The following is a 21,843-nucleotide window of genomic DNA, read 5'->3' on the forward strand; positions in this document are numbered from 1 at the left end:
ATGGTCTGCTGAACACTGTGACATTCATCTAAATGGAATCAGATAAAGCTTGGGGCCTGAATACCTTCAACATAAACATCACCTGGAGCCCCCAAGGTGGGGGCCCCAGCCAACCAGAGCCTGCAGACATCAGGGAGAACCAGGAGCTCAACCAATCGCAGAAGCTGAAAGGAGGGAGGGAAATTATTTCCAACCACTCAGAGTGGCTGTCTACAGATATCAGATGAGTTCAGGCCTGTGGGTTCCTTCCACGCCAGTCAATACCCCCAGATGTGGGCATGGGGAGGTGATGAGGGATGTTGAGAGTGATTGTGTGAGAGAAACGGATATGACCTTTACACGTGTAGATCAGATTGCCTGTGGAGTGGACTGAGAGTAAGAAAGTGTTAACAGTGTAGAGAAAGGTGTGAATTACAGTGATGTGGAGAAGATAGGCAGGCTGGTTACAAAGATGAGAAACATCAGATGGGATGAGGGTAAACAAGAAAATGAAAACATGTACATTTAATTCTACCTTATTTTCAACATGGCACAAAAGGTCGAGGGTGAATCAGCAAACTAATCTAGATACCTAGACAAATAATTATCCTCAAGAATGCAGCAGCCACTTGACACAAATATAATTTCACTACCTGGGGTTTGGGCTGACTAAAGAATGCTCCAAAATGTCTGGGGAGGGTGTTGAGAAAACAATGGAAGGTGGGATAATTACAGAGAAAATGAGGGATGAACTCAGTGGTAACCCTCAGGGAGGAGGGGAAAAACAGACTGGAAAACATTTCACACAAACAAAGAGAAAGACACAGTGAATTTTCAGTAAGTTGTGCAAGCAGGCATGGACCTGCCCATCCTGGATAAAGCTATCTGTCAGCACCAGAGGAGAACATGCTCATGGGAACCGAGTGACCTGCTGTGCACCAGTCTTCACCACACAGACTGTGCATCGTTGGCTCTGCCTCTGCATGCTGCACATAGAAGCCTAATTCAATGGCTACTTACTTATACAGATGATTGAGAATGCGTAACGGCAGAACCACCGTATACAATTGATTTGGAGCTGACAGTTAATTCTCGCCGTATGCAGCGTGAAAAGCCAGTGATTTCCATCTGTTAAATGAACATAAGTGATCCTCACAGCTCTGGATCCAAGCACACTTAATCTTGTGTTTTTGACACTACTTTGAGTCTTATTTCAGGACGTGGGGGGGGGCACTGAGAGGTGAAAGCCAAGCAGCAGATGGAAACAAGGCTTCCAGGAAATTAGAAGAGGTAGGGTGCAACAAGAACATGAGTTGGCATGGTGTCTGCTTGTTTTCTTTAGGTGGAAGAAAAGCAGAAAAAGAGGGATAAAGTGCATATAAGGTGGAAAAGGGAAGTGACAAGTGAGGATGGCTGGGTGGGTGTTGTTATCAGAGCCATTTGGCTAGCTGGGTGGTAGCCTAAAGTATAAGCAGTTGAACAGAATAGAAATCCTGTAGTGAGGTCCTGCATACTGATGACCTGGCTGTAACGGCTGGATCGGCTCTCCGGCAGTTATTCATTAAGCCATTAAAGGAACACAAGCAAGTCATTTGTGTAGCCTTCTGTTTCAGACTGTTTTTCTTCTCCTTTGTGCTCGGCTTCTTGCAGAAGAGAGAGAGGGAGAGAGAGAAGAAACAGAATACACATCAATGAAAAAAATCTGAGGCGAAGAAAAGGGTGAAAACGGTTAGACCTGGGCAGCGAGCTGAAGCCAGCTGTTGGCCCTCCTTCTGAGCAGAAAAGAAGTAATTAATTGCGGAAGCGACTCATGCAGGAGCTTATTCGCTTTTAAGACAGTTTGATAAATGAACGTTCAAATTCAATCTACCTGGGTTGAAATTAAAGTTGGATAATTGCTAAGAGCTCTTGATATAACAGACCTTTTTGCACAAAGCGCCTGACATTAAACACAAAAGAGCCACAGTCCCTTTGCCTCCTAATGAGGGGTAAGAGCGCCCTCTTGTGTCAACATCTTTAGACAGGAAACAACACACTGAAACTACAAAGTTAATAATTTTGATTTTATTGCCATCCATATATACATACAGTATATCTTTTTTTCACTTGTAATATTTTTTTTTTGTTGCTTAAAGCATTAGGATCACCATGTTAACAATATACAGAGAACAATGAAAAAAAAGGCTAAACTTTGTTTACTTCATCTAATTACAAAGAAAAGCAGCAAGTGTTAATCAAACTAGTGCCTAATCATAAAGAGGCAGTACAGTACATGGTGCTTCCACAATACTGTATGACATGATTGGAGGAGGGCACACAGCATCAAGTAAACTACAGCTGATTATCTGTTGGGTTGTAACTCTATGCTGGACTCTCGAGATCCTACCGTATGTAAGTGGAGCTATGTGAAATGGATCTACAGGAATAACATGTAGTCCCCAAAAATAGGCCTGGGTTGCCATAGTGACACTGCCTGGGGTTAACTGTAACACAGCACTGACGTGTTTATGAAACACAATGACACACAAGAAAAGGTCCTGTGGATGGAGTTACTGTCTTGTTTCAGGACAACTTAACACATTAGAAGGCAATTCAACACAACAATCACTAAAGTCTTTGCATTGTCACACAGATGATTTTGATGATCGGTAGATATTCACTACGTAAAGATGAGGCAAAAGCAGAGCAGAGGAGAGGAGAGGTGGCTGCAGGTCTAAACCAGGTCCTAAACTGTGAGTCAGTCATTTTTGTGATGACTGAGCGACAGTGGCAGCAGCACAGATTACTCGTTTGTAAATGGTTCCATCAGAGGTCTGATTAAAATGAGTAACAACACATCACAGCTTTTCTTGCAAGACACACACACACACTCACACACACGCCAGAGAACAAACACCAAAGAATACAGAGAGCAAAAGTATCCCCTCGAGTCTTCATAAAAGTAGAAAATTAAAAAATACAAATTAATTTAATGGAATGGATTAATGACAAAATCTGGTTAACTGAACTGAATGCTACATGAGATAATTAAATGGTGTCATCCACGTGGCAGCGGGCCCACTCTTAATAGAGAGATAATTTAACTAATAAGTGTCTAATAAGGGCGGAGTGGCCTGGCTGACTAATTTACAGGCTTGTGCAGTAGCAGGCTTTGGTCAGTCATTTATAGAGCACCTCCCCTGCTGTGGATTAAACATCCAGTCTGTTACAGCAAGTGTCTGTCTGGAGTTTTATTGTGTCTGTTACAGGGAGGGCAGAGGAAGCAAAGTTATTAAAATAACGCAGTGTTTTTGGTTCAATCAAAAGTGCAAAAAAAATAAAAAATAAAAATAATTTTGGAATTCAGTCATGGAGTAGTTAGGGAGACCTTCTATAATGGCAGTGCATTTTCAAAATTACATGAGGAACGTATTATTTTAAATTCATCACGCCACATTTAATCCCAGCAGCAAAAAAGGATAATTAAATCTGTAGACCTACAACAGCACTTTGAAGTTATTAATACAGGCACAAAAAATAAAGCTCAACCAGCAACCATTAAAAAATCTAATGAGTTAAATTCATCAACCAACAAGAACAACAACAACAAAAAAGTAGACCAATATCAATAATGTGTATTATTTCACTTGTTGGGGGAATCAGGACAAAAGTGTGTTTCTTTTGGGGCTGTTACATGCATACACATATGCACACAAACACACTAGTCATACTAAACATTAAGAAACGTCATTACAGCCACAGACACAGGCAGACTCCAATGACGAACTTCACATGGAGAAAACTCATCCGATCTCCTCTCTCCTCGTGATGAGGAGATGATGTTCATAATCCCCCTGGATACCGACTCAGAGCGAATTCACAATGGTTACATTATAGAAGCTGGACTGAATGGACGACCCTAGATTTGCACCAAAAGAGTGTGTTCTCTTCCAGACCTCATCTTTGGAGGTCACGCGGTGCTCTCCTGGCCCATCACTACTTCCTCTTTGCCAAAAACCGCTTCTGGTATTCCCCCCTCTCCCTGGAACAGCTCCTCCATCAGCTGCTCGCCAGCGGTGCCGGCCCGTGATGCCCACAGAGCGGCACCCTCTCTCAGGCCCAGCGTGCGGAGCAGCCGTGCGTAGTCCAGAAATGATGCTTCGATGAGTTTATGTGCAAACGCAGGTTAAGGAGAATTCATAACATTCGAAACGCAGTAAGCCAATGAAAGCCACTTAAAACTATGCGTTTATTTTATGTTACACTGGTAAAGTGTTGTTGATCCACCTAAATGATTGGAGATGCATTTTAACACGATTAACATCACAATGTCTGCATACAAAAAGGTAACTGAAATAAATGAGGCACAAAATGAATGCAGATGCTGCCATACAGGGCAGAAGGGGTCACTGAACAGTTTGGGGGTAAAAAGAAATGATATTAATTGCACAGAGTTACATTTAAAGAGCTGTATGTCAGTATTACCACACATTCAGTTGTAATTTTTGGCAGTTGTCTGATTCTTTGTGCTTGTGTGGTATTTTCATGGCTCCAATTCTACCTGCTTGCATTGAGGTGAGACATGTGGCACGGCTGAGTCTGTCTTTATGGATTAAGCAGGGCAGTTACATTTTTGTGATCAATTTTAGCATGTCCATGCACTAGTTGTTTCACTCAGACCAGATCCGATTTTTTATGGCTTTACTGGTCAAACAGACATTTCCAAAATCTCATTTCAATCAATGAAGGTCAGCTGAATAATTAAACAATTTTATGCAATACTGTTAGATAAAATACAACTGAAGCTGAAGCACACCAAAATGACTTTTAATCACCTCTTTAAAAACAGCTTCATCATAAACTACTATTCCAACCTTCATGAAGTGAGGATTCTTGCAGGACTTGTAGTTACTACTACTTATACTGACAGCATTAGTTTTAGCTAAGGCAAGTCTGGGTATTGCACCTGAGTTTGTGTGTTATAAAAATTAGGGTTACACAGTTAGTTGGATGTTTTAACTGTGAAACGCTCCTCTTGTACAAGAACAATAAATTCAACTTAAACTTTGATGCTTTGAATTCGATCCTCCTTATTTAAGGGTTTTTCTTTAAAATTCCCGTAACATTGTGTTTGGGTCCAGTTCATTTTGGTTAGTCTGGTCCTGGTCTGGTTGTAAATCACTCAGTGGAGCATCTTAATTGACTTTGACTGAGAAAAATCTTGAGTGCTCGTCTGCAGTAGAGATGGACAGAGTTAGTGGCAAAGCTAACTCTGGTTATAAATGTCCCTCAGAGTACAGTAATGGGTTTTTCAAAAAGGATATTGGAAGAGTCGTTGGCCTCCATAACCCCATACTTCAAACAGGCTTCGATGAAGAGGGCGGCACGATCAAAGTGCCTCATACTGCCAGGATATAGAAAGAAGGAGACAAAGACACAGGCAGAAGGAGATGGTGAGAGCTATTGTCAGAAACCAGCATCATCACTGCCTGTGATGTCTGTGATCCTAAAGCAGACATCAACCCTGTCGTCCCGATGCCACTCTATTTCTCTCTGAGAGGTCTTGCCGCCCCTGAGGCGTCTCAGAACACAAGCTGTCAAGGAGGAGGAGGAGACCCGCAGCAGATCGATGCTGAGGTAAAAAGGTATGGGGTCAGACCATATCATACACTGTGAAGTGCCCTTCAGTGTTCCCAGGGAGAGAAGCAGAAACTGAGAAAGACTCAAGTGTTCATGAGTGTGGATGAAATAAGCAGGGAGTAGAGCAGAGAAAGGTCAAGCAGAGAAAAGTCAGTGTAAATACATTTTTAACAAGACAGGCTCATACCTTAAGATGTTTGATTTTAAAGAGAACTTATTATATAAAAAAGTATATGCATCAATATATAGTATCCTCCTGCCCTTTCATTCATTTCTATCTGCAAGATGTCTCTCATTTTACATGACCCTCTCTGAATCTGGGTGTTCTGAAAGACTGATTGTTAATGTGAGGTGCTTTAACTCTGCACACTCCCTCATGTCTCTCTGTGCCTAGAGAGCTGTTTTCTCTCCTACTCTGCACTCTGCTGGGCTGTTACTATCTCTGTCTCTCACAGCAGTAGGTTTTATGTTGCTTTCCAGTGTCATTACCTCAAAGTGAATATCAGCTATCGTACTGTTTCTGTTCTATCTGTGCGCATATACGCACTGTGATGCATTGCCAAGGTTACTGATTTCTTGTGTTGTGGGTGTATTTGTCCTTGTGGGGAGTGGAAGCCTAAAGAAGTATATACAAAATACACTTCTAAACTGTGGGCCACATTAGTTCCTTTATTCCATCTGAATTAAAAAAAAAAGTTTTTGGGAGTCCACTGTCTGGTCTCACCTTCTATACTAGTACGTTGGTGTAGAGGGATGAGCCCAAAAACAATAGCCTTGGAAGGCATTATGGTGTGTAACAAACCTTCGTGCCTATTCAAGAAAAGAGCAACAGCCAATGGGGTGATCAACTGATCAATAGTGTAAATTCATGACTCACTCAGTGAGTCAGAATAGTGAGTCAGAACATAGGGCTAGCTGCAGCCCAGTCAAAAATAAAAATTTAAAAAGTTGAAGTTTCTCATCATGAAATTCAATACTTTTTTAAGACTACAGGCACTCCTTTTATGTCTGAATATATACAGTAGGATCAAAATAGCTTCTGGTTTTTACCTGTGGAGCATCTCTCCAACTTTGTAAAAGCAGCCCAGGGAAAGCAGCACCAGGATGGCTTTGGACTTGTGGTTGACCTGCGGGGAGCACAGGTGCTCGGCCCATCGCTTCAGTACATCCGAGCTTTCTGCCGGGCTCAGACGCACCTGGAAACACACACAACATGCAAGGCACTGAAACCACAACTGCTTCAAAGGTGCATCCTTACTTTTACATTTTATGTACAGCATAAGAACATACTGGTGTTGTGCAGCTCTAAATGTTCCTAATTTGGCTATATTGCCCTAATGTATCACTCTCAATGGTAGAGATAATAAGGAAACTTATTAAAACATAGTTGCAAGGATCCAAACAAATAGTAAGAAATAAGTTTAACCCACTACTCAGATGCTCACACACTGAAAAACATCCAAACATTACACAGTATCAGATGTTTCCTCATGATGGACAGCGTCATGCCAAATTACCTTAGCCAGCCAGGCAGCACGGTTCCACTCCCCGTAGGTCTGCAAGTAGCGGCAAGCATCCGCCGCCTTGTCAATCAAGCACAACAGCTGTACTCCCTCTGACAGACAGCAAAAGAATTTGTACACAAACGTGAGGTGGAGAAATGATGGCCTCTGATGGCTAACTCTGCTCAGACACCAGGGAAAGAAAAGTTTATTCGTATAGCACATTTCAACAACGAGGCAATTCAATGTGCTTTACATAAAACATAAAAGGCATCCAGAAAGTAACAATAAAAGTAAGATAAAACAGGAGAGTAAAAGTGGGGTTGCAGTGCAGTTTAAGCCTAATTTCATTCAGTCAAGATCTCTGGCTTGACTTGCAGTTTTTAACATGACAGATTGCAGCTGAGCATTGACCAAATGAACATACAATAGGTTCTGTCTAGACCTCTATACCAGATGCTGCAAAAATAAGTCTAGGACAATCAATAAGGAATCCAACCACCCGGATATTGGGCTTTTCTCCCTGCTGTGATCGGGAAGATGGTTCCAGATACATCAGGTCAGCAATGGGTGGCTCAGGAAGAGCTTCTACCCTCAGGCCACTAGGATCCTAAATGAGGACACTGCCTAGGATAGTTTATTTATTCCTTATTGCTATTGTTGTTGTCGCTGCAGTTGTTGTTGCCGTTATTATGACTTATTTAGTCCCATTAAGAATGTATAGTCAGAGCTCACAGGAATACATTTGACAACAATTGTTCTTTTATGACTTTATGTGACAAAACTGAATTGAATTTTTCTTTGGCTCCAAAAACAATTTTCTCCGTCATATCTTTGTTTAACTGAAGATTATTCTGGCACATCCAATCTATGATTAGTTCAATGCACCTACTCAGCACTTGTACAGGATTATAGTCCGGTGACATGGTTGTTGATTATGATTATGTACATGATAATGGTAATACAGTGGTCCCTCGTTTATCGCGGGGATATGTTCTAAAAATAACCCGCAATAAACAAAATCCGCAAAGTAAGTTTTACAATTTATTATTATACATGTTTTTAGGCTGTAAAACCCCTAACCAAACACTTTTATACACCTTTTTACACGCATTTCCCCTAACCAAACACTTTTATACACCTTTTTACACGCATTTTATACTGTACTCCCTTAGTTAATCAGGACGCAGAACACACGTGTGGTTCTCCCTTAGCCAATTTAGGACGCAGAACGCAATGCGCGTTCATACTGTACAGTACGCTGTAAAAAAAAAAAACATGCAAAATTACACTAAAAAAAATCTGCGAAACAGCGAGTCCGCAAAAAGTGAACCGTGTCATAGCGAGGGACGACTGTATAATGTTGTTTTGCATTATTTGAGCTAGTGGAAGCTGACAAATGTTGAACGGAAAAGGCTCCAGAATGGACCCTTGGGGAATTCCACATGAAGTAATTACCATAGACCATGATCGTTCAAACCAGTTAAGAAGTGTACCAGAAAGTTATGCCAAGTTAGTCTAGTAATATTTTGTGGTTCACTATTTCATATGCAGCGCTGAGATCCAATTATATCAAGACAGGATTTTGTCTACACCACAGCACTAACACTAGTTTTGTTAAGATCTTCAACAACATCCACTTTAAACACAGACAGCGGCTGCATTTCAGAGAGTTGTTTAGTGCCAAAAAGTTGTTCAACTGTTAAAAAACAGGAGGTTTAGTATTGGTTTATAACTGTTAATTAGTGAACTTTCTAAATTGTTCTTTTTTAAGAGTAGCTTGATGACTGCAGTTTTCAGGACTTTCAGTTTTCCTGAAAAAAAGAGACATGTTGACAATTTGTAAAAGATCTGAGGCTGTGCAATTAGAAACAATTTTATAAAAGCCTGTTAGTAAAACATCACAGTAGCAAAAGGACGATTTCAGATAGCTATAATGTCCTCCTCAAGTTTTTAATGAATGGTTGAAATTTGTTCCATGCTATCTGAATTGATTTTAAGTGGACACAGGGACACATTCCCTGTGCCTGGTCTGGAGGAACTGATTGAAGAAGGAGGCAAATTCATTGCAGGCTCTGGTAGATAGAAGTTCAGAGGGCTTGTTGACAGCAGCAAAAAAGGCTGTTCCCGATGACGTCAGAGAAAAAGCTCCAAATGAAATACTTTATTTATGTCATCATAAAACTAAAGCTATGTTTTTTCGCCATCTGTGTTCAGATTTCAACCCTCGGTTTTTTCTTTTCCTACCAGCGTGGCATTTCTACATGGACATCTTTCCAGACACCACCGTCACCTTCGTGGGTGCATCAATAACATTAAAAACCTAATTGACTAAGACCCAAGAGAAGGTAGGTGTGGAGGAAGCCTGAATAAATTTCACTGGTGTTTTCAGTGATATAGCATTTTGTGATTATTTCTTAATACACTGTGAATGTGCTGGCAGTAACCACAATCGTTATGCAATATGTGGATAGAGTCAAATCCAAATTTTAATTGTAAATAATTGCGAAAATCCATAAAGCTGGTCGGCCAGGCTGTACTGGTTTTTCCAGGTATAAAATGCAGAACCTTTTTTAAACCTAAACATAAAACAGATTTTAAAAAGGCATCCGGTTCATTTTAGGGCCTGAAGAATAGACAGATTATATTTTAAGGCACTAAAATAAGAGAGGACAACGTTGCTAACTGCTATCAGACATACAGTTACACTACCTGCTAGCTTGCCGTTGGCAATCATGTTGGTGGCCACTAGTTTAATGGTGGACTGTGAAGGGCCTGAAGAGGTGATGGTGGTCACTAAGCAGGCTTTGAGTGAATCACAGTAGTAGCTGGAGTTGTCAGCACTTGTCTCCAACAGTAATTGCACTGCCCGGTCCGTCTGAAAGCAACAACAAAGACATGAGAATGTAATGACTGAGGTGGCACAGAGAGAGACAGAGAGAGAAAGCATTAGCAGAATGGGCAGGTAACTACTATGTGAGCTGAACAAGACAGAGTAATAAGGGTAAATTATGTTTATTATCATGCTTTTCATCTGGTGTAGATGAAGCCTCATGCTGGGGTCAGCTCAGACTGTTTGTTGCAGGACTGAGCCTCCAACTAACAGCCTGCTGATTACAGCCTGTGATTAGAGGGAGAGTGGTGACATTGAGAGGGAAGAGGTGACTCCAATCTCTACAGATTGAGATGCAGGGGAAGATGGAGGCACCACTTATCATCCATCTTTGCTTCATTAGGTTCCACAGCACCAATATGACCCATTACCATTATGACAATATGCATGTATGTGCAGCTGAGTATGAAGGTGTGAAGGCGTGTGTGTTTGTGTGTGTGAGATTAGGTTACTTAATATTCTGAAAGCTGCAAGAAACAGGCAAAATTTGTCACATTGTTTTTTTTGAATCATCAAAGTAAATGTGACAGCTAAAAACAAAAATTTAGAGTTTATCCATTTATTTGTGAGGGAGGATTATGTTGTTAACAACTGTTATGCATATAATAATAATAATAATAATAATAATCCAATTTCACTCCCATATGATATGAATGTAAACATGTAATCACGTCCTCCTTACAGACATCGTTTCGTGTGTAGTGTAATACTTACCTGACCCAGCAGGAGGAGCTGGTCGGCACATTTCTTAGTGTGTTCATAACTGGAGCGCTTCACCTCCTGCAGATGAACCCGATCCAACTGGAACTTCTGTTGAGCAGTAAATGTGGAGCCATAAGTTAGTTTACCTTGTTTTTTTACACTTCTTTCCCTCTCCACATCTTTTTCTTTCCAGGTGTGGGAGAGAGGCACAGATGGAATGAGTAGGTACACAGATTGTACACTAAGGACATTAAAAGAGTAATGATGAGCAAAAAAGACATGGAAGATAATTATAGAAATACAGAATCCAGAGATAGGGAGTGTAATTATATTGTCTTTGAAATATCCAGGAGTTTTATGGTGCCAGAACATCCGGTATTGCCTTTCATTACTGGTGGCTTTTTCAACATTGTTTCATTACATCGTCCCTGACGAGAGATCAGATTTTCTTCCAGTGAGCAAATGACAGCATGTAACATGAAAATAGCGATAGATGTTTCAAAGTGTGAGAGCTTATCAGTTTTATAAGTAGACTAGAAGGGGAAAATCGAATAGAATGAGGAGAAAGATAACAGCATAGTTGAAAATGAGTTATACAGGCTGCGTGTGCGTCTCTGTGTGTGTACACACTTGCACATCTATATTTAACACAGAAGCTTTACTTTTTTTTAAAAATACTTTATTATGATGAATTCTTCTGTGAATCACAGCTGTGAGCATGAATTCTTGCAGAGATACCAAATGAGTTCTGTGTGCTCTGTGTTGTAGTCTTAGATATTAGTAATTACAATCATAGTTCTGCCACTGAAGCCGTTTTATGACAACAGGAGCCAAATGTAGCTGCAGACTGTCTGGGTAGCTCTTTGAAAGTTTTAACTTTGTGATCACTGCGTGGATCCTCATTAACAGGAAGTAGAACTTTCTCAAAAACAGAATGGTGCATAATCCCCCCAGAACAACTAGTTACTGAAATTAGACTGAAACATTGAATTTACATTCTGCTGCTTCAAACTTTAATGCTAGTTAAAAGTTACTTCACATTTTTCTGGCTAATTGTCTTTCATCAAAAAAGATACATGTTCTCTCGACTCTTGTCCTCGGCTTTCTTCTTTACATTGATGTAGCCTTATGAGGAAAAAGAACACACTTACCAAAAACCTTGTGTGTGAGTGTCTCCACTTGTACACTGTGTACTGTGCCAACTTTTTAATTACTATTCATCTCTAAAGTCCACAGAAGTATTTTCTGCAGCCTGGACAAAAAAAAAAACGATGTGTGGTACATCACAACCACAAAATGAAAAACAAAATGAAAAAAAAAGTTCAATCCGTTGTGTGGCTGCCGTGCCAACCAAGACGGAGGCACACAAGAGGAGTACCAATCAATGAGCATCTTCTAAAGAAACTTTTCTAACACACTTCAGAACAAACTAAGTCGATAATTAAAGTTTGAAAAAAAAAAAATAGAGAAGACTCAGGGCATTGTTAATAGAGGCCTTGTACGCTGGTTCAGCTATGGCATCAGCAAGACGCATTGATCCGAGCAATGACACGGAGCAAACAAGAGAGGGATTTTTTTATTTTTTATTTTTAAATTGAGCACCCCGGTGTGGGCTACAATCACTGTGAGGAAACGTTCAGGGAATTAAATGTAGCGAGGACAAAGTGAAAAATAGATTTGACCTCAAAGACTTCAAAGTGTGAGTTGCAAGACCGGGACACAATTTCATTAATAATGGAATGCACTGTGTGACCGGGCCAATGTTGTTGACACTGGTTGACAGGAGAGAGGATGGTGTTTGTGCGTGGTCTGACTTGAGGATAATAAGTGTCTCTGGATGACTCCTAAGGGAATTTTCAAATGTTGACTGCAGGGATTGTGTATATGTCTCTATTGTCTCTGTTAAACAAAGAAAAAGTGACCAAAACAGACTAACACTTCTTCGTCTTTTCTTGTCTCACTGACCTGGAAGTAGGAGCTCTCACACAGGACGTCATGGCAGATGTCCAGATGGTTCTGAGGTGACGTCTGGGTTCCATCACTTTGAGCCTGAACCTCCGCAGTCGACATGCTCAGCTGGCGAGCCTGGGCAAACGACTGGATGTAGTGGGACGCCACTGTCCAGAAGTGAAGATCTGACTCATCCCCGAACAGCCTGTGATTTACCACAACAGCTGATTAGCTGGGCCCAGAGTGGTAGATGCTCTGTCCGGGGTAGTTAGCCTAATTCTGCAGTCTGAATCAACATGCAGCTTGGTTCTTCTAATAGTTTGCTCTCTAATGACCATAGTTCCTGTATCTTCCAGCCTACGCCTTGCTCTTTCAGCAAGCTCCATACCAACCCCCTCTCCACATCCTTTTCTTTCCAAGGTCCTTGTAACATGTCTGCACAGGCACACAGATGTTGCTAGGCTACCTTGCCACATTATCAATGGCTCGAAATCTTGGACGGACATGATAATCATGAGCTCTCTGCCTTCACAGCATTTGCCTTACAACAAACGGAACTGGTTTTCTAGGTAAATCATAGTTTTAATAACTGGCTGTAAATGGGAGAGGTGAAATATTGCATATCCGCTCAGACTGGCTGCTCTAGATTTGTCAGATGCTCAAGGGAAATGAGAACTGGAGCAGAGACTAGATCAGAGTTGCTGACACCAGCTCTGATGTTATGCTTTGTTGTGGAGATAGAGAATCACGACTGTACTGTTGGAGCAAAAATAAACCCTCGTATTTTGACTGATAATTTGCCCGTTTAAAAGACAAGTTTATTCAACTCACAAGATCGGATCATGCTGCTCATCACATTACATACGATGATTTAAGCAAAATGTAAAAAAATAAAATACAAACTGAATGTAATGATATTTAAGGGTATGATTAAGCACAGATTTCTGTAAAGATATCACTTCTGATCCATCTAATTATATCTTGCTCAGTTGAAATATATCCTGAACAAATCTAACAAGTACCTTGACTGCAAACCCAGTTTGGCTTTAGATCACTGTAACAAATAGATCCAATCTACTGCCTAAATTGATCATTTACAGTGAGTACAGTGAGTCTTTGACATAGGTGCGCTGTCTGCATGTTAAAAAAATATTCATGCTGTAGAACTAGTAAGCCCCACTGAACACAGTGCAGTCTGTGCCAACAACAAACAGTTGTAACTCCATGCTGGGCCTCAACTCACCTTGAGACCAGGAGGCAGCGCTGAAGCAGACTGAGCTCTGGGTCTTGCAGCACACTCTTCATATCACTAGGGAGCCAGTCACAGACAGACAATCAGAACACAGTAAGAGCCAATTACACTTCTCAAACACAGCGGGCTGAGTGTGGCTGTTAGAGGAGATTCTTCTTATCTGTCAACCCACAGGCTACATGCTCTTTGGGCCTGCTGTCTAAACACAAAGGAGCTTGGGAATCGACCGCAAGCCAAAACTACAAAAACAAAAACTGACACTTGGCACAGATACTTTGGCAGACACTCATACATACACATACGCACAACATCCGATTAGTGCCGTTTGCATCATGACATTAATGCTGAATATTTTATATGAGCTACAGTGCAGATTCATTACCATTAGAAAGAACTCACTTTGACAAGGAGTTGAGCTGCTCCTGGATCAGGCCTTTTATCTCATTTTTCTCATTGTAGTCTCTGAAACAGAAGGATCAAACTCAGTGATATGGCTCCAAAACAAGGTGGGAGGTTAAAAGCCTGCAGAAGTCAATCTGTGGTGTCAGATAATGGATAACTCTATTTGAGCATTTATGCTGAGGTCAGGTAGCAACGTGTGAGTGCTGTTAATAAAATTGCCTGACTTGTGATAAGGCAGCTGTGTGTGTTTAATGGAAGAAAGCTGTGTCACACAGAGGGCTCGGTTTATTTGAGGCATATTTACATCAGGATATAGTTAAACACAGATGTAGCCATCTGAAAAAACACAAATTTCTCCTCTAATGGCTCCGGTGTTGACTTGTTTACAAAGGTGACTTGCTTATACTGGTAAATTGGGTATGTATTTATGAAGGCAATAAACTAAATGCTTGGGAGGTTGGCAGATGGTATGGTGTTATAAAAGAATACATCAAGGTGAGTCTTATACTGTACCTTGGCGTTTGGTTCATTCAATTCAGTTTTCTCGACCCTAATTCTTAAGAACAATTTGGTCTTTCAAATCTGATTTAGTTTCATATATTACTAAACACAACTATCTGCTGCTCACGACTAACTTAAAACTGAACTAAAATTAAAATCCAAAGTAAAATTGTATTAAATATGGATGGCACTATCAAGACCCTAGTGAATCATTTTTATGCTGAAACTGATCTAAAACTTAGATAACACTTTCAGATTCTATTCTGCGGCTCAAAACCTCTTCATAGTGATTTATTGAGTTTTCATACTGTATGTGGTGAGAAGTGAGTGAGACAGTCTGTAACTGCTGTTGCAGGTAAGTTAAACAGAAGATTGACAGCCTGTTATAATCCTCGAGTTCAACGATGTGTGGTACAAGTTCAAATGCCATTTGACCTAAAGTAGCTCTGCTCAGTCACTGATGCACGCTGTGTGGATATCAACAACTGAAACTCCTGGCCACTATTAATGTGCTGCTCAGCTTGCTTGCAGCGCCATGCTTTAGGGATAAAGGGAGGTACCAGTACTTATTTTTATTTTTTTTATTTTACAGCCGGTGTACCCAACAACAATTCGCCACAGTAAACAAAGGATCAGTTCGGATTAGGCTTGACAAAGCTGATACAAATTATAAAAAACGGTCAGCCCTGATACCAATTTTGTAGACTGGCTCAGGGCATCTAGAGTAATAAAAAAAGTCTGTTCATGCAGTGCCGTTTTATTCTTCTACAAGTTTCACTTACCAAGTTGTTTACAAAGCTGTTTTAAAGAAATATCTTTGTACGCATGAAGTACAGGAATATGAAGACTAGGAAAAAATGGAAGTCAAGAATTGCTTTTTGGACTTTGGTCTATTGTCATGTGGGTTTGCCTTCTTCTGGCAGCTGTTTTCACACAGTCCAAAGAGATGCTGGTCAGGTGGAATTGAAAAATTAAGATATACTGTCTCTGTGTTAACCACACTAACTAACCTGGCATGATAAGAGGGGGTGATTTTAGAGTGGACACAGCGAGTCTTTCAGAGTTGGGAACTTACACCTGAGTGATATCCATGGTGAAGGTTCCTGACCAGGGCTGCAGCAGGAGGAATGACTTGAGAGTGAGTGCGGCACGGGGCACCAGAAGGTAAGGACACCACACTGGATCTGAACATATTCCCCCACAAATCAGAAGGAACACAATATTAGGCTGTGGCTGCCTCGTGAGTAGTGTTACATCATGTGTCATTATGTGTAATTGGATATATATTTAAAAACCATATATCATTCCTTCACACTCACTCACCGGTCAGGTCTTGCTCATCCATGCGGTAGCTAGCAGACTTCATGGCCATCTCCAACACTCGGATGCAGCCATCATCAGAGGCCAGCACAACCTTGTCTGATGTGCACCAGTCAATGTCTAGGATGCGATAGTTCACATTGCGGCCGATCCGCATGCTGCTGACCATTTGAACCTGCATATACAGACAGAGGGAGTTCATTTCAAATGTCACGTAAAAGCTTATTTTACAGGGGAATGGTGGGAAATGAACAATTTCTGGATTTAATAAAAGCCTGTTGTACCAACAGAGGATGGCCAACACAATGGGTAACAAGTTAATGTTAAGTATAGCAGGATACACAATGGAAGGCTTAGTAGACAAACAGCCTTTTCAGGAGGTTCTCCAAAACCTCTATCTCATTCTATGTTTTCCTGTGGCTGTATGGGAGTCAGTGCATCCGAGCTGTCAGCAGAGCACTGAAGCATTTCAGAGATCTCTCCTGCACTTCCTCTCCTCCCTCAGTCTCTCCTCCTCCTCCCTCTCTCTCTACTCCTCTTTTCCCCAAACCTGCTTGTTCCCCTTTGCAGCTTGATCCATCTGTTGTCTGCCTTTTACAATTGGGGACTAAAAAACTGTCTTATCTCAGATTCCCTTAAGAAAACACATCCTTATACCCAGACAATAGTGCTCCGGTGGGACCCTCTTCTTCCACCGCTCCACCCCATGCTGCTTAATACACCAGAGTATCTATGCGTGCCCACATTCATCTAACTTTTCAATTTTTTAAACACATTGCAGCAGCAAAGCAAACAAACACATACTGCGACGTGGATACAGATAACACACAAAAGCAGTCCAGTCTGTGACATTAGATCTAATATAAAGTGGAACGCAATGTAGCCAGAAGGATCCTTAAATGAGGCAAAATGAAGACTGTGCAGAGGGAGGACTTTCTGGATGATTACGACTCCTGTAAACAAAGTTATAGAGAAAGCGAGGATGCATGCCTCTTACTGGGATCAGGATCATCCATCCTGTTATGGTTGAGTTTATATATGTCAGTGGAAAGCTTTTACCTCCTGTGTATGCGCACTTATACAGTGCACTGTAATGATTCTTTAATAAAACAGAACAATTACAGCGGATGTGCTATTACCACAACATTAGTTTGAGAGAGGACTTTAGTTAAATATACCCCACCACAATATTGTGCTTCAGTGATTACAGTGCCAGGGAAACACATTAATTCTGCCACAGTAAATCTGTTTAAATGCAAACCACTGCTACAGTATGAACCCGCAGAGCGCTGCAGATTCTATTGCTTTATTTGAGTTATTCAGAGCAGTCAGGCAATGCATGCTGGGAATTTATAACCTGTAAATAATGAATCAGTAAATCAACTGCAAAAGTTCTGTCACAGTAACGTATCACCAGTGAGTGCCAAGGGTTGGTGTGTGGAGCTTCACCTCTTTGGTGTCCCAGACCTCTGCACCATCCGTGTACATGACCAGCAGCTTTTGGTTGCCTTTTCCCGGAGCGAAGCGGATCTTCTTCACCCAGCCACGATGTGTTGGTATTCCCCTGAAAACATACACGACATTTGCTTTCATTCCTACCTCACAGTCAATACGTTCCCCTTCCTTTTAAAAAGTAACAACTGCATACATAGACAGATAATCATTTATCATAATGTTGGGGAATTTCTTCTCCTAAGTTGTAAGCATTCATCTTCGCCTGCACAACACAACAAAGCATAGTAGTAGTATTATACTGTAGGTAGTGTGGAGTAAAAAAAACCTAAAACTTGATGTTACCTTGACAACCGAGCTTTGAGGTCCCAGAAGTTGAGATTGCCATCCACATCCCCGAGCACCAGGGTGTCACCTTTCCAGGCAATGCAGGCGATACTGCCCATACTACCCTGTAATACAATAGGAACAATACGGATGAACATTTGTCCCCTGCAAAAAGTCCTAATTAAATTATGTATTAGAAAAGTGCTACTGAAGTAAACCTAAACATTTACCAGTTTTTACAGTATGACAAGCATCTTGTCTTTACAGATTTCACTAATACCTACTAGTGTCACCAATGAGCAGATGTACCCTTGAATTACTAAGATAGCCCGTGTCAATCTTTAAAAGTCATTATAATTCTGATAATGATGATCATCCTCCACATGATTACAGGATAGACAATGATGTTGTTGTTGTCTTTAATACAGGCATCCAATGAGTAGTTAAAAAAGTGCAGTTAAAAAATCTAATCCCTCCACTATAAAAACGTCTGACACTTAGTGTTTGAGTGTGAATCCAAACAGGAAAATAAATTTAGAATATCTGTGGCAGTCGAGGGGTGAATAAGCACAACATCTGAGTTCAAATAAGGCTGCACTGCAAGACAGAGTCGTGATGTGAAGAAATTAAGTGTCATTCACCGTCGGTGTGTACGCAGTGGATGATGGGACAAAACTTTTTAGGAGAGTTTCCTGACAGAGATATAAAGATCTTCTATCATTGTGAAAGGACTGTAAAACCTTTTTGGGTATGCAAATCTGTGAGCAATGAATCTGCAGCAGTCACAAAGATAAGGCTGTAAAATCCCCAGGTAAACCTCCAGTGTCTGTCTGTCTGGTGTGAATAGATGCGGGTAGTGCGCGATCAAAACCAAGACAGTCTAACAGTCCAATCTGTTGCTCAGAAATGGACTTGAAAATTTTGATAAACGCTAGTGGCTACCCTTTAGAAATACTGTATGGAGCAAGATATATTTTTGCCATCTTGAAGGATACATGTAAGTGGTGAGGTATGAAATAGTGCCGTTTTTATTGACAGAAGATGTGGGCAATCAACAACAACAGATGGTGCTACCTACTCTACAGCATGACTCAGCTCAACACAATTAAAAGTCACTAATGAGAACGGGAATGTCCTGAAGTCTTTCAAAAGACATCTCAAACAATAGCATCAAACTTGTGGTACTTAAAAGGAAAATGGATGCTTAGCAACTAAACACATTTCTCTAATCAACAGAGGGCTCTTTGTTAGTGACTTCTAAAGGGAGCAAAACATCCTGCTGCTATGATACCGTATCTTGTAGTCATCCAGGTGAAAAGAAATCGTGTTTTCAGTACTAGCTTGTTTCTGTTTCCCAGACTGGCCATTTTGCTGTCAAAGCAAATTAATAGCTAGCTTTACAGGTAAATACAATACCAGTCTGTTTGAGCCAGAATCATGTCCTGACCCAGAGCAGAGAAGATGGAAAGGATTATCTGGGACAAACTGATGAAACTCTGATGACACACTGAAATTCACACACAGCTCGCTGTTTAGTCTCTAGCACAAAAATCTAAAAATTAAATCTAAAAACAACAACAACAACATAAATTTGTAAAATTTAAACTTGCTTGCATGCAGTTTATAAATAATATGGTGTGTGACACAACACTTTTTTCTGCAGAACCAACATCTATATCATTTCCCCACACAAGCCCCACAAAAAAGAAAAACAAGAACCTGAAGTACACAGGATATAGAGAGGCAGTGATGGCTTTTACTTCATAGAGGAGGAAATTGTGCAGACACTGACTAACAACCAAAAAGCAGTGTTTCTTTTACGCTCCCAAACAAGATAAAATGTTGACAAAGCAGATCTTTGATCGCAAAAACGGGAAAGCAATTTATGTGAAACCCTGCTATCACCTTTTAAGTCTCTTTGAAACAGAGAGAGGAAAGTCACATTGCAAAAAAAGATTTAACCTTTAAACATAAGAGATACATTGTCAGCATGAAGAAAAAAGGGGGAACTTAGCTGCACAAAGGTAGGTGTGCTGTCATGTGTAAAACTGATTACAGTATAAAGGACAGTGAAGGTTACAGTACCGAGAGAAGGTATTGATTAACAGATGTGACAGAGAGACACATATTTACAGAGACGGGGAAGGAGAAAGTCAGAGGTAGAAGAAGTGATAGTAGAAAGTAAAGAGGGAAAAAAGGAGACAGATCTTTGCATACAGAAACACTATATGGTAATGAATGAGGGAGAGATATGGAAAAAGTAGCAATAACAAGGATCAGTGTGGATGACCTTAAAGTAATTCAAGAGGAAAAACTGTCTCTGGACTCACATCAGGGGGAATTCGTGCACCGTCTTTGACTGTATTGCCCTCTACGGTGATGTGGTAGACCTGCCCGTCTGTGTCAGTGAATACAAAATGCTCCCTGGCTGAGATGGCCTGACTGGTCTCTGACTTGCTTTCTGCATCCTGTAAGAGACTGTAGTGAAGAAACATGTCAGTTGTTTGTTTTTTTTACACTCTTTCCAGTGTGAAATATTTTGGCTTTACATTGACATCTTAGTATTATGCTGCTGACAGTGGAAAGGCCAACTAGTTGTACCCTAGGTGGTACTTCTACTGTTGCCAGGGGGTACATGGGATGATTTCAGAGAGGGTCAACAAAAAAAAATAGAAATAATGAGCGTGAGATTGCGTAAAAAAGTAGTTAGCAAGAGATCAAAGAGGTCTAAACAGATAAATAAAAAGGTAGAAATAGACCAATAAAAGTAGTCTTACAGATAAATGAATAAAATAGATAAATGCTTAAATGGCTGAATGCTGAAAAAGCTTAAAGTAATATTCAAACAGTAGCATTAGTAGCATTAGTTAGCTAAAAGTAATGGATACATTTTTAAAAAGCTTCTGCCACTCCAAGTGGTGACCAAGTAGTATGAATACAACCTGACCTGAAAATGAAAGTTTCTGTATGAAACCATTATTGCAAAAATAACAACATGTATATAATCCAAAGTGTTTGGACATGTTTGGAACATGTGAGACGTTTGTGGATGTATGTCAGAAAAAAAAAAAAGTTTTCATATTAAGGGATGAAGAAATAATTTTGGATGATTACCTGTTAAATTAAAAAGACAACCCCGTTGTTAGTGCCATGAATTTCTGGCTGCCACAGTGTCTTTTTCCCCAATTTAAATTCTTCACAGCCACAGGTTTGAGCCTCATATACACTGGGCTGAAAGTGTAACTAAATGTATTAAAATAATAATATAAAATAATGTTTTACTAATACAAAGGATGTCTACTGGCTTATTTGCCAGTACTATATGAGGTATGATACAACTTCAACTCTAAACACAGCTACTTTACTAGAAGATTTTATTCAAATCTAATAAAAATGCATGTAATCACAGTCTGATGTTGAAATATTTTACTTATGGCTTTCTATCCTGGCAAAACATTTTCATCTTTCTAACACTGACCTGATCACTGAGGATTCAACGCTACTCTGCTCGGCATCTGACACCGTCTGCCGAGCAATGGCCTCCCTCGCTGCCATCTGCTTCTTCTTTAAGCTCTTCAAGTTATGGGATGGGGACCACTCCTGTTTACACACATACACACGGGGTTACCATTACAGGAACGGATCCAGAAACAGACCTAGACATAAACACATTTGCTGACCTAGCAGCAAACCATTACAGTGCAAAAAGCGGACATAGAGACAGGCAGATCAAAGGAAGTGATTTACACATACAGTAGATGTTCACATAAATGAAACTAAGGCACACGGGAGCTGTTTTTCCCCGCTTTCCTGCCTAACTACAGGAGCTCTGTGGCTCTAGTCTGGCTGACTCAAGGTTGTAATCAATATGGAAATGAGACAGCAATATGGGACTGGGGGAGACCAGCATGTATTATTAAGGTTACTGCCGTTTTTATTCTCAC

The 21,843-nt window shown here is 40.6% G+C and overlaps 1 protein-coding gene across 1 annotated transcript in view; it reads right to left on the reverse strand.

Moving 5' to 3' along the window:
• Positions 1 to 2,028: 2,028 nt before the first annotated feature.
• The window catches only part of wdr11 (WD repeat domain 11), a 51,024-nt gene continuing 31,209 nt past the window's right edge, over positions 2,029 to 21,843 (reverse strand). Inside the window, exons 15-29 of the mRNA XM_019254593.2 lie at positions 21,378 to 21,499; positions 20,230 to 20,377; positions 17,918 to 18,024; positions 17,570 to 17,684; positions 16,124 to 16,295; positions 15,876 to 15,984; positions 14,297 to 14,359; positions 13,889 to 13,954; positions 12,661 to 12,850; positions 10,708 to 10,803; positions 9,813 to 9,978; positions 7,116 to 7,213; positions 6,649 to 6,794; positions 5,283 to 5,362; positions 2,029 to 4,131 (exon numbers count right to left, since the gene is read on the reverse strand). Of these exons, the coding sequence (XP_019110138.1) occupies positions 3,929 to 4,131; positions 5,283 to 5,362; positions 6,649 to 6,794; positions 7,116 to 7,213; positions 9,813 to 9,978; positions 10,708 to 10,803; positions 12,661 to 12,850; positions 13,889 to 13,954; positions 14,297 to 14,359; positions 15,876 to 15,984; positions 16,124 to 16,295; positions 17,570 to 17,684; positions 17,918 to 18,024; positions 20,230 to 20,377; positions 21,378 to 21,499 (1,881 nt within the window). The 3' untranslated portion in view covers positions 2,029 to 3,928. The remainder of the gene's footprint in view (positions 4,132 to 5,282; positions 5,363 to 6,648; positions 6,795 to 7,115; positions 7,214 to 9,812; positions 9,979 to 10,707; positions 10,804 to 12,660; positions 12,851 to 13,888; positions 13,955 to 14,296; positions 14,360 to 15,875; positions 15,985 to 16,123; positions 16,296 to 17,569; positions 17,685 to 17,917; positions 18,025 to 20,229; positions 20,378 to 21,377; positions 21,500 to 21,843) is intronic.

Source organism: Larimichthys crocea, chromosome III, assembly GCF_000972845.2.
Source record: "Larimichthys crocea isolate SSNF chromosome III, L_crocea_2.0, whole genome shotgun sequence".
NCBI classification, from domain to species: Eukaryota; Metazoa; Chordata; class Actinopteri; family Sciaenidae; genus Larimichthys; species Larimichthys crocea.